The following is a 14095-nucleotide window of genomic DNA, read 5'->3' as shown; positions in this document are numbered from 1 at the left end:
CGTTGCTGGAGCATTTATCTTGCAGGTAAATACTGTCCTCTCTTCAGATGGATAATCATATGCAGACATTGGCCCACATCTCTCCCACACCTCCATATAAAGGCTCGTTCAGGTGCGGTCGCGAAGCTGCTATAGCCTGCATATTGGTCGGTGTTTTCTTACCGTTCAAGCATCTGAGCCGCAGCATGTACATCTAGCAAGTGATTTGTGATTGCACCGAGGGATCAGGTTGTCACACAAATTGAGTGACCGGAAGACATTTGTAACAGGGAGTGGTCGGCCAAATGCAGGCCTTTTCTGGGCATCCATAACTTACTGGTTGCTACTGGAGATCCCTCTGTATCCCAGGAAAGCAGCTCACATCGCCCCAGTCACTCAAGACTCTCCGCCGTGACGCGATTTGCGGCAATGGTACAGATGTTTTAGCAATTATATGCCGTTAAAAGGAAATGCGATCACGGTGGGCAGCCCTATGCTCAGGCTAGCTTCTGCCCATATTAGCATATAATCATATGATTGAATGAGGCCAAAGATTACAACCGCAGCAGCAAGAACAACCGCAACTGAATTAGGCCCCTTGTGGAAGAGCTCTTGCGTGCCAGCTCTGTGCGTGGTTTTCCCCTACAGAAATTGTCCCATACTCCTTTGGGACTATAGCTAACCATGTAAACAAGCATTGGGGTCGGTTTCTCAGGGCTGTGAATAGTACCAGGAGGGAGCTCCCGGAGCTGTTCTAATTCACTACTAAGTCTGACTAGTGGACAACAAAACTAGGTTGGCAGTGCGGTCTAGTACCCTGTGCAAACTGCATCGCTGGGGCATTTAACTTGGAAAATGACAGTTCTCTAGCATAAACACCCTGGAATCCCGACATTCTCCGGCACAACAGCCTGCTGATTGGAATAGTTCTGGGAGCTCCCTCCCGGTGCTATTCAGTGCTGAGAATTTAATCTACCCCATTTACTTTTTTATTTGAACAAAGGCCACAAAGCTGGGCATTTACATGAACCTTTTTGGGCTCCACTCTGAGCCAGCTTTGTGAGCAGCGGTCCAGCTTTTCATTGAAGTTCTGTCCTTTCCATTATATTACTGCTGTTGATGAAACAAAAAAATATTGGAGACTTGTACAAAATATTCTTACACCCATTTTTGGGGGCTACCTGCAAGTATTCGGTTTCACGAAAAACAGCCCCATATGTCACTAGCTTTCTATTTGTGCTGCTTTCTTAGCTAATTCCCCATCTCCAGGACTGACCCGGATAACTAATGCCATCTTTGGATTGTGTTAGCCATTGTAGCCAATACGTTACTCTTCACGGAAATGACCAGGAGATGAACTTGACATGGATCCCTCCTCTGCAGTTCCTGATCTGGAGTACCACCACCACCATCATCATCATCCTCTTCTGGACGACCGCCGTACATCAGAGAGGACTTGCTTGAAATAACCAAGTTTCCATTTGGATTTTAAACCTCCAACGGCAACTAGAGAATCATCTATTGACTTGGACTCCGATCTTTTGGGAACTTTGCTCTTTGGTCCAGCGCAGGTTACTGTTATTTATCTATAAGGCTCTTGCTCATATGGGGCATTATTCTGGTTCCCTTCTTCTGGCAAATTCCTTCTTAGATGGACAAAACCATGTGCACTGCAGTGGGGCAGATGTAAAATGTGCAGAAAGTTAGATTTGGGAGAGTTATTTAGTTTCATTTTTTTACACTGCAATATAGATCTCACTTTGAAGTAAAACCCCACCCAAATCTAATTCTCTCTGCACAAGTATCATCTACCCCACCTGCAGTGCACATGGTTTTGTCCATCTAAGGAGGAGTGAACCAGAATAAGGCCCATGGTCCCAAGTCTTTTTGCAGTTTATCCATCCACTTGTCGTTACACTTTTTTAAATGTTTCTTTCATGGCTATCCCTAAAACCTGTCCTGTTCGCATAGCTTAAGGACCAGTGTTGGGAATGACTGATTTCTGAACTACATTCTGTGAAGAATACATTGATTCTTATTGGTTGCTATGGTCATGTTCTCTGCTCTTCAGAAAGATCGCAGGCTCGATAAGGTTTCCTCATACTTAGCATGCAGCGGAAGTGCCTTCGGCTTCTGCGTCTCCCCATCTCACTCGTCTGACACTGGGCTCGCGGGGCGGAGCAATTGAGCAGGAGCAGTGAAAATCCCTGATCCTCACCCTCCAGAGAGAAGCCTGCACTCATTTTGCCATCTCCATTTGGCAAAATCTTTTTGAGAAGTGAAACGGAAGCAATAAGTCTCCATTCTACTCTGACTCGCTCTCCTCATATTCGTGTATGGGAAGAGATTTCGAAGCTAGGTACACACTGGAGGACATTTTAAACGATTCTGCCGATTCCAATGGTCCCCCATCATCCCTTGTTGTATGCACCCCGTCAGGTCCCATCTCTAATGATGTCGCTGGGTACGCACATTGATTAGTGTGTACCCAGCTTAGCATTTATCAGGGCAGCGCTGGAGAGATCTTAAATTGCTCCCCCGTATACCTGTCTTGAATACCTCAAAGCAGTGACAAGCCGCTATCGGAGTTGTTTTGTGACACAGGGCTCTTCTCTGCTGCATGACCCCTCCATCTCTGCCTTTCTGTTTCCACTATACACTTGCACCATTGCAAGTGGCGCACAGTGCAGGCACAAATACTTACATTCGCCCATATGCTGTGCCACCTCTGGCACCCATCCAAATGCTTGGTTTGCTAGCCCTCCTCATTATTGGTGCATGCCTGCAGCAGCCCTTGCTATGATAGAGACCCTTCTTGCCTCCACATAACCCCAGTTCTGGTTATACAGCATTGGCATGCCATCAAGCAATTGTGGTGGGAATACCCACAGGCTTACACCTGTTTTGTGACCCTCAGTCTCAGCAGTTAGTTCAATTGTTTAATTGGGGCTTTATCTAGCGCCCAAGCATTTCAAGTGTTGCTGCGATAGGGCACGAGCAGCGTGAGCACCACTAATTTCTGCTGGCACATTTGCACCAATCTACATGGCCTACAATTTGTACGCCCTCACTGTACTAGGTGTACCCACCAACTCTGCATTACCTCCCAGTGGAGCTCATTCAGCCGCTGCCAGTGGTGCGAGACTGACCTGTAAATGTGCTTGCCTATGGAGCTAACACAACATCGGTCAGCACTACAGTCTGCAGTGTCGCAGAGCAGTCAGCAATCATAGGCCTAATGGACGCATGCTAGCGTGTATTCTCACAAATAACAGCTTATTTAGGAAATTAAATTACAATAACTATAAAAGATGCAGATGTGTGTGAAAATATAGTCACACACTATTTTACTTTTTTAAGAGAGAGCGCTACACAGCTGAGTATAATTAATTCAATTTATTAATTGCATATTAATCATTTTTATTTTCTATGTAAAAAACATACGAATTATAAAAACAATAATTAAGAATTATTTGGTACAATATAATAACTGGAAATCACACTCCAATAAAATTCACATTATAAATGTTCACAGTATAGGGAAAAAAGTGTCCCATGCAAGGTATAATAATTTGCGGCACCTGTTAGATTAGCTTGGTATTGGTATCCAAAGCAGGTTGAGATCCTTTATGTTATTATGGCAAACTTATACGTTTTTGTTGGCATATACAATACTTCGGGCTAGAAAAGGTGTTTTTTTTTTTTTTACATAGAAAATAAAATTGATTAATATGCAATTAATAAATGCAATTATACTCAGCTGTGTGGCGCTCTCTCTTAGAAGGCTATAATTTCACACACATCTGTATCTTTTTTTATATTTATTGTAATTTTGGTTATTTAAGCACAAATCCAGTTTGCTATTGGGAGCTGCCTAATAATATCCATTTATTTAGCCATCCAGTTAATTATTGATTATTTACTAATGACCAACTAATTATTAATGATATTGTCTATAGATATTAACTAATAAACCCACACAGTGCACCTGATTTTTGTCTTTCTTATTTAGCTACTGACTGGGGCGGCTGCCAGGTGTCATTGCCCTACAATGTGAACCTGGCCGGTCTGTTTATTTGTACTGAATATAGAAGCCAGATATGTCCGATTTGACCATAAATGCTGGTAGACCCAAACGCTGAGACCGACAAGCTGCAATATATAAATGCCATGATAATCCTGTTCACTAGCTATAGTTAGTAGCACTAGGCTGATTCTGATACGTGCAGACCATGTTGCTGTGCCAATGAGGGGGGGTTATATTTTTGTATGTGAGGTAGGTACCGGCTGCCTTTGCATGTAGCACACACATGCTGGTCAGCCTAATTTGTAAACGGCAATTTATATTTCGGTTTCGACAGCCCCTCTTGCATCTAAGGCAGGGTACACACTAGCAGCTGTATCTACTGGCGGGGGCATCATGTTCTCCCTACACACCACAACTGGGCATGCGTCTGCCCATTGAGCGGTCATTCACTGGCGGCTCCTGCAGCAGCTGTATGGGTGGACAGCAGATTACGTGTACACAGCACCATGTGTCCATCTACCTTTAGATATAACTGGCATCGGCTGTGTTGCACAGCAGACACACTATATCTGCGAACAACCACGTTCAAATATCGCTGGAACACACGGACCAATGTTTCATCGATATATGGACCAGTGTGTATGCACCTTTTAGTCCAGGGCTGGGCAACACCGGCCCTCCAGATGTTAATGAACTACACATCCGAGGAATGCATTGCATTCGTTTTGCTATGTGGCCATGCTGAAACTGATACAAGGCATGCTGGGATGTGTAGTTCATCAACATCTGGAGGGCTGGTGTTGCCCAGCACTGTTTTAGTCCCTCTGCACACGATACAACCGGCCCCACCTGTAGTGCAGCATGGTCTTGCCCAAGTGCACAGTTGCTTTTTTTTTTTTTTGTCCTATCTTTGCTCCCAACTCAGAATTCACTACATTTTCATGTACCTATATAAACGCCCTGGGGCTATTCCATTTCTACCCCAAAATGCAACTGTAAATTGCGTTCTCTGAAATTGCATGGAAATACAGTGCTGTGACCATTGCAGTGTACCCGCAGTTCGGAGTCCGTAGCATGTGTGCCAGGTATATATCACACACACACACACACACACACACACACACACACACACACACACACACACACACACACACACACACACACACACACACACACACACACACACACACACACACACACACCCTTTGCTCTTGGGGATAAATAAATAATAATTCTTACACATGCACAGAAAGCATAATACATACCAGCCATGCAAATATTAGGGCTTTCCAAGGCATACATGCATCCGTGTCCTGGTCTCTCAGGTTCACAACTGTGTAAACATGCTGTTGTTGTTCTCTTCACCTGTGCAGATGGTAGAGAGCACACGTGACTGACACATGCAGTACCGCTTGGATACGCTGACCTACTGCTATAGAAGCACCTGTGCATCAGGCCCACTTAGCCATGGCTTTGTAGTAACTCCTTTCTTCCTATTACTAGAGATGCTAGCTTAGGCCCACACAAGACATAGGTCTAAAGGAGCCCATACACGGTCCGTTTTCGCCGGCTCCGTTCTGTACTATGCGATGCGCGCACCCGCGCATCACATAGTACGGTACAAAAAGTATGTGCTGCACATACTTTTTGTACTAGGTACACATCGGATCGCAGTGCATGCACTAGGGATCCGATCCGATACGATGTGTACTTTAAAAGTACAGAACGGAGCTTTAAAACGGAGCGTGTATGGGCTCCTTTAGGTCGACATTTTGTTTTTTAAAACATGCAGTATTTCATACCCTACCATCCACTACTAGGGCATGGGTATGGAGAATATAATAGTGTGCCCTCCGCAGCAAGGCACAGTGCCCGAAGCATGGCGAGTGCAGCGGTATACCGTGTCCATAGTCTAGTGTTAGCCTTAATATGTCAACCCTATGACCCATACCCGTTTGTGTTGAGTGGGAGTAAGGATCCCTAAAAAAGGGGTTTACATCCATACATAGATCTTTCCGTCCATAACTAGAATTTCTTTGTCATTTTAGGTCCTAGAGATCTAGGTGGGGGGCGTCTGTCCTGGTCCTAGAGGTCCTGCCCGCCCCCCACCATGGGCAACGCCGCTACGGCCAAGAAAGGTGGTGAGGTGGAAAGTGGTGAGTACGAGTTCTCATTATATAGTCATTTACTTTCCTTACTGTATTCCTGTTATCTGTGCATAAGGATAGGATGCTGTGTATAATCTGGTACAGCATCTACCTGTGTAATCTGTGTATAAGGATAGGATGCTGTGTATAATCTGGTACAGCATCTACCTGTGTAATCTGTGTATAAGGATAGGATGCTGTGTATAATCTGGTACAGCATCTACCTGTGTAATCTGTGTATAAGGATAGGATGCTGTGTATAATCTGGTACAGCATCTACCTGTGTAATCTGTGTATAAGGATAGGATGCTGTGTATAATCTGGTACAGCATCTACCAGTGTAATCTGTGTATAAGGATAGGATGCTGTGCATTCCTGTGTATAATCTGGTATAGGCTGTAAGCTCCTTGGAGCAGGGCCCTCTTCCCTCCTGTTCTCACAGCTCTCAATTACAATTCCCTTACTCACCTACCATCTAGACCTGTGTTCATTCATCTCTACCACTGATGACTTGCCCCTGGTGACATGCCGACTGCTACCCTACATCTCGGCTGCATTATGTACTAAGACCTGTGCTGCTGATTGTCACCTGTGCTCTGCTTTTCTTCTGCAGTTCCTGTTCTGTTTAATCCTTTGTGCCCTGTATTGTTGTACTATGTGCTCTATGTACAGCGCTGGGTACCACTTGTGGCACCTTATAAATAAAGTGTAACAAAATATGGGACCTGGGAACTCATGTCAGGCATCTAGCAAAGCATGGTGTATAGAGGCTGGCTGTAACCTAACCTGTTGGAACCTAACCTCGTCTGTGCCAAACCGTGCAACATCAAAGATTCTCTTTCATTCTCATTAAATTTACTTTGCTAAACATATCTCCAAATATCTGTCTATGCAGAACGAGAACAAATAAGTGTCACCCCCAGACCTTCACAAATCAGGTCTCCAGTTCCCAGCTCCTTCTTAAATCACTGTTACACCAACTTGGGAAATTCCACCCATTTCCCGCAAGTAGCACTGTCAATGTGCACCAGCAAATCTGGACTCTCATTACTCCGTCCCTATAGTAACCTGTGTCTGGGGCCACCAGTATGACAGGCAGAACACTTCCCTTACTCTTCTTTAAACCCTCATTAACCCCCATTGAGTGCCAAGGGAATTTGTCAAAATAGGTGTGAAAATTGCCAAGCAAACCAGTTTTATTAACCCTTTGAGTGCCAACGTTGCTGTCAGATCCTCCAAATATCCACCCCAAAGAAACGCCAGCGCCACTCACAGCGACTGTTCCTTTTTTTTTGGGTGCAATATTTAACTAAACTTCAATTCATTGACTTGGCTGTATTTGTATTTATGTGTAGTAAAAGACACTGGCATTTTTAGCAGATGTTTTGAGGATCTCACAGCAACGTTGGCACTCAAAGGGTTAATGTTTGCGCAATTAATAAAATGTATTTTTGGTACTTGTGTATTATCACGGCGCCCCCGATATTGATCGCGCAATGTTTTTATCGCATCGCATGCCATACAACCGATGGCATACGATGCGACGCGATTTTAGCCCCCTATTCGATTAAAAATTGTATAAGCACCCTAATGGGTGCTTACAATGTTAAATGCACCCCCACGCCACCCCCCACTATAAACGTGAACCTGAAGTGTGGCGAGCGCAGCGGTGCGCGTCCTATGACCTTTTCATACCCCCACAATCCACGTCGGCGTGGAGTTGATTTTATATAGTGTGGCGAGCGGACGCGTATACCTGTGAAGATATGCGCGTCCCCTTGCGGGGCTCGCTGTGCTCGTCATACTATATAAAGTCAACTCCACGCCGACGTGGATAGTGGGGGTATGAAAAGATCGTAGGACGCGTACCGCCGCTGCGCTCGCCACGCTTCGGGTTCACGTTTATAGTGGGGGTGCATTTAACATTGTAAGCACCCATTAGGGTGCTTATACAATTTTTAATCGCATTGTATGCCATATACAATGTCATACACAATGTCATACAATTTTAAAATTGTATGGCATTGTACAACATCACGCGATATCGCATCGCATACCATCGTATGCCTTATGGTATGCGATGGGCGCCGTGATAATACACAAGTACCTATTTTTTCTTTACAATCACTAATCCTGCATGGAGGTGATCCAGCCATTACTGTAAAATATAACTAATAGAAGTCACCTCTTTGACCTGATGTAAAATGACTTGGCCTGTAGCCTTTCACATTTATATGGCCCTGCATCGTGTAGGAACCTTTTATCATTACATTTCACAGTGCAAGGCTCATTATCCCATATATAGTTACTGAGGATCCCATCACTGTCTGTGAGGACAGCTGTAGAACGCTGAAATAGAGGAAGTAATGAACTGGCCTGAGATAAGCGAGGGTGTGACAGCACCCGGTTATCAGTAGAACAGCAGTTCCCCTCCATGTTACCAGAGGCTTGGTCCTCTCCATAAGCTGTCATGTAGAAAAAACAGGAATTATGCTTGTGAACTGTGTGTGTGTGTGTGTGTTTGTGTGTGGTTAGTACAAGAGCGCGGGCTATTGCCCTTGGTGTGTGGTCTTTCACCCAAATAATCCAGGCACGTGTTTAACCCTTTCAGTGAATTTATCCAAATAGGTGTAAAAATTGCAACTCAAACCTTTTTATTCATTATAATGGGCTGTAACTTTTTTTTACCTTTTTATATAGGAAATATAAAAAAAAATTGAACACCTTTTTTTATTTGAATTTATATAACAATTGTGGGCGTGTGGCATTTTTTTAGCAGAGATTTTAAACATATCTATGTTGACCCTCAAAGGTTTAAGGTGCAATATAACTTCTTCTGCCCTGTCTGACCATCAACATGTTTGGCCAGATTAGAACTAAATCCTAATGTTGAGGATTAAAAATGTATTTATTTTTATCGCTAGCGTGGACAGCCGCAGCAGGCAGATTTACTGCCTTATGCTGATGTGAGGCGCACACCCACTGTTCCTCTGTCCGCAGAAGTCATTACTGTTGGTGCTGACACCAGCGCAAAAGGACCATCCGAAATGGTCATTGTTCATTGTAGAACCCTGCACCTGTCACAACCTGCACAGTTCCTCTTTCCTGCCTGGGGTGTTGCTCTGGTCTCAGGCCAGAGTGTGCTAGAAGCACCAGAGCAGAGAGTGACACCTCATGCAGGAACGAGGAACTGCGCAGGTTGTGACCGTTGTATGGTGTTACAGTGATCACTATGATGGCCTCAAACTAGCACAAACATCCCAGCTATATGCCCACAATACTTCCTTTTGGATCAATGTTTTGTGTGTCGGCAAGATAAACCCCCCTCAGTAGCTGTGGGGATTCTCTCATTTCATGGGTGGAAAGATGGAGCAAGTCCGGTTGCTCATTTGTCTTCCATCAAGGCGAATATGCGTGGTGCAGCGCAATTACAGTGTGATAATAATTCTCAGCAGCCACAGCTGTATCTTGCTCACAATTACGCTGTGAATGGTAATAAATTGGGAACATTTTTATTCCTTTATTTGCTATTTTTGTTTGTAGTCTTTTTTTTTTTTTTTTTTTTTTTTGTATATATTTATTATTCCCATCTTAATAGAGAGAGGTCGAATGCCTGGCCAGTGGTTCTACTGACCCTGTATAAGGTTCTTATGGCGGGAAGTGTTCTGTCAGTGGTGAGTGCTGATGACAGGGTTGCTGTGTTTACATGTCACAAGTGTCTGACCGTTCATGATGCAGTAAGGTTTCTAGCCAGAGGGAATTTAATGGAGTCCGTTTGTTTGTCCTATGTAAATTCTGATCGCTGAGTTACTGAGACACAGAGAACGATAGTTAAATGCATAATATGCTGGGAACCTGGTGACTGGAATAAACTGTCCCAAGTCTTCTGTATAGAAGTGGTTAATGTGACAGCGCTGCAGGTCACTGGTAATGAGCTTTTATCCTGGATTAATCCCCTTTAGCAGTTATTAATAGCTAGCCCGTCCCCCTGTAACAGGGTCAGCTGTGGGCACTTGCATCTCTTCCTGCCCCCCTCTCCTCACCACCTCCTGTCCACTGACAGTGGATGCTCCATCTCTGCAGCAGATGCTCTCCTCCACAGCGGGCATCCTCCGGCGCTGGAAACTGGCTACATCCCAACTGGCCTCCTCACCCCCTGTTCTGGACCGAGAGGAGCTGGAGCGCTATGGTACAGGATTCAGTCATTGTAACGCAGTGGGGAACTGACCGCTGAGCACACACCACAATGTGCTGGTGTAACGGTGTGCAGGATTGTTAGTGCTGGTGTATACTGCAGTGGCTTGGTGTCTGATGCTGGTAAGGTAAACCAGCAATGCAATGAGTGGACACTTTTACCCCCTCCTTTATTCGTTTGTCTTAAAAAACTAAAATATAGCACGTAAGCCTGTAGTAAGACTGCAATGCATTGTTCCATTCAGTTCTAACAGGGCTTAATATGTACCAACAATCCAATGCCAACTGTCACTGCTTCAGGGCCTTGAACAAAATGAAAGCACATGTATCATTGGTAAGAGTGACAGTGATCAGCCTGAGGCAGAGTGAGGTTCTGTGGAGCGGACGGCAAGCACATAATATTTACACTGACAATAAAACAGGCTCCCCAGCCAGTTATGTTCAGCTATACGCCCACAATACTTCCTTTTGGATCAATGTTTTGTGTGTGTCGGCAAGATAAACCCCCCTCAGTAGCTGTGGGGATTCTCTCATTTCATGGGTGGAAAGATGGAGCAAGTCTGGTTGCTCATTTGTCTTCCATCAAGGCGAATATGCGTGGTGCAGCGCAATTACAGTGTGATAATGATTCTTAGCAGCCACAGCTGTATCTTGCTCACAATTACGCTGTGAATGGTAATAAATTGGGAACATTTTTATTCCTTTATTTGCTATTTTTGTTTGTAGTCTTTTTTTTTTTTTTTTGTATATATTTATTATTCCCATCTTAATAGAGAGAGGTCTAGATTGGTAAGAATTTACACATTTCTCAAAACTATGAGCCTTATTCTGGTTTGCTCTGAGGCCAATTCCTTCTCAAATGGCCAAAACTATGTGCACTGCAGGTGGGGCAGATGTAACATGTGCAGAGAGAGCTAGATTTGGCTGGAGTTTTACTTCAAAGTGAGATCTAGATTTCAGTGTAGAAATAAAGCAGTTGGTATTTTCCCTGCACAGAAACAAAATAACTCGCCCAAATCTAATTCTCTCTGCCCATGTTACATCTGCCCCACCTGCAGTGCACATGGTTCTGTCCATCTGAGAGTGAACCAGAATAAGGCCCTCCATTTCAGCAAATAGGTGCTCACCCGTTCATCATACTGTTCACTGATTCTAAGTTCTAGATGATATCTGGTTGATCTACAGTAAGAAGATACAACAGGTAAAAGGTAGACGGTGCTTTAATGTTGGCATATATATGGTTGACACAAGTGGTTTCTATTATTTTCTTAATTTATCATCCTAATGGGGCCTACACACACATAGCGAGAGTTCTGAGTGATCTGAGCTATACTAGATTGCTCAGATCGCTCAGCAAACAGCGCTGTTAAGCACACACAGCGATGTGTAGTGCTGAGCGAGCTGTCTGCGCCAGTGTTCTCCAGGGAGGAAACCCTGCCGATGACTATATTTATGGTCCCTGCTCATTCTTTATTCTACCGGCGATAGCGGTGCGCGGCCTATCGCTAAACCCTACACACACAGCGATGTAGGGTCATTTTCTAAGCAATCCGGTCAGATCGCTTAGAAAATGGCTATGTGCGGAGGCTGCATGAGTGAACTACGATTAGAATAGTCACCTACTACTAGGCACCGTGCCTGAAGCCTGGCAAGCCTACACGTTTCTACTGCTTTGGCTCGGGTATGGTGAAAAATACAGAACGATGCCCATACAATGTGTCGCCCTTTTCTACTCTCTACCTATACCATGTCAACCAACTCACTGTCTATCTCTTTAGTGTAGAGCTATTGAACCACGCCCGTACTAGAAGTGTTTGCGATTTACACATGGTTTCTTGGATACATGGAGCAGGAACGGGTATGCAGTTTTAGTATTTCCCCCAATAATTCCTAGGTACACTGGGGCAGATGTATTACGCCTGGTGAAGAGATAAAGTAGAAGGTGATAACGCACCAGCCAATCAGCTTTGTTTGAAAAATGACAGTTAGGAATTACTTGGCTGGTGCGTTATCACCTCCTACTTTCTTTTCACCAGGATTAATACATCTGCCCCAGTGTGACTTATAACTAGGCTCCAGTACTGACAAAATGGGATACGGTCACTTGGTCTACAGCATAATGGTCGACATGCAGATAGGTTGACATGGGTTTTTGACTGTTTTTTGAGCCGACATGTGCCGACAGGCGGTATTTCATGCCCTACCATCCACTAGGGTGTGGAGGGAGAATAAAAACGTCTGCCTAGTGCAGCGAGGCACCGTGCCCGAAGCATTGCGAGCGTAGTGAGCCATGCGACCGTACACGGTGCTACGTTTCAGTGACCATGTCGACTGTGTCGCCATTTTGGTGGAAAAAACTGTGAAAAACGCTATGTTGACCTTTTCCATGTCTACCTTTTTTTTTTTACCTGTCGACCTAATGACCCATCGACCTTTCAGAATGTCGACCTAATGCTTGTAGACAAAATGATCCCAATCCGACAACGTGTTGGCATTTCCTTTGTCATAGAGATGTTTCATATCCATTTTTGCATCGCTTCATTATGAAGAACATTGAGCCATAAGGGTAAATCTTGGAATATTGAACTGCCTATAAAACGATTAAGTTGTTTAACAAATCAGAAAGTCTGGTGCCTGATTGGTTTGGCGTTATTTTATTTATGGTCTAGAGCAGTGGTTCCCAAACTATTTTGAATCGCTGTTCATTAGAGCATCAGAATTTTATTTTGTGCCAGCCCAGTGTTGAAAGTTTCTTATTGTGAAGTTTATTATAATAATAATAATAATAATAAAAAAAAAAAAATAAGATAATTGTGATTATATGTTATCCTTATATTTAATTATTTGGAAAGGGACAAGATTCAGCCACCAGCAATATTACAATGACCATAAATAATTAGAATTGTGGACCACCAGCCTAAGGCACACAGTTTGGAAACCACTGGTCTAAGGTGTTGGTTTTTTTTTTTTTTTTTTTTTTTTTTTGCAGCGCAGGCATTTTTAGCGAATATTTTGAGGATCTCTCACAGCAACATTGGCACTCAAAGGGTTAATGTTCATTGGATATGCAACTCTTATGATGTAATTTTAAGGCCCATAGATTGTAGGAAGGCGGTAGAGGGTATTACGGTGGTAGGTGAGGGATAGTAGTGTGGGCACGCAGGAGATGAGCTGGTGGTGTAAGATGAGGGTACAGAATCATGCTTGTATGTGCCCGCATCCTGACCTCTGCACCTGGGCGGGGATGATTTACACTAGATGCTGATAGTAAATCTAACATCCTCTCTGACAGTGCTCATAACCTATGTACAGAGCTGGAAATTTCCACCAACAAATCAGCCACTAGGTGGTGCTGCAGTGCCAGGATGGCCACCTTCCTCATCAGCTGACATAGAAACATAGAAGTGTTGACATACAATATTAGTATAAATATAATGTTTTTAGTGTGTACGTGCGCGCGCGCATCTGTTGACCATTAAAATCACTGATGGATGAAGTGAATAACATTGATTATCTACTTACAATCGCACCTGTGTAGTGGTGGTGTATATTAGGTGAACAATCTGTTTCTGGTGAGGTGTCAGAAAAATGGGCACGTGTAAGGATCTGAGCGACTGTGACCAGGGCCAAATTGTGATGGCCAGATTACTGGGTCAGAGCATCTCCAAAGCTGCAGGTTGTGTTGTGTGTTCCTGGTATGCCGTGATCAGGGGGGTACTGCCTGGACAGTTCTGGGCCCAGACAGGGA

General features: G+C 44.1%; 1 protein-coding gene across 2 annotated transcripts in view; it reads left to right on the top strand.

Moving 5' to 3' along the window:
• LOC146075590 (cAMP-dependent protein kinase catalytic subunit alpha) overlaps nt 1-14095 on the top strand; it is a 45141-nt gene that overhangs the window by 3150 nt on the left and 27896 nt on the right. For both annotated transcript variants that reach the window (XM_083184972.1, XM_083184971.1), the window contains exon 2: nt 6055-6162. In XM_083184972.1, the coding sequence (XP_083041098.1) occupies nt 6117-6162 (46 nt within the window). In that variant the 5' untranslated portion in view covers nt 6055-6116. The remainder of the gene's footprint in view (nt 1-6054; nt 6163-14095) is intronic.

This window comes from Crinia signifera, chromosome 4 (assembly GCF_055691185.1).
Source record: "Crinia signifera chromosome 4, ASM5569118v1, whole genome shotgun sequence".
Classification (NCBI taxonomy): Eukaryota; Metazoa; Chordata; class Amphibia; order Anura; family Myobatrachidae; genus Crinia; species Crinia signifera.
This window is presented reverse-complemented; position numbering and strand designations above follow the sequence as displayed.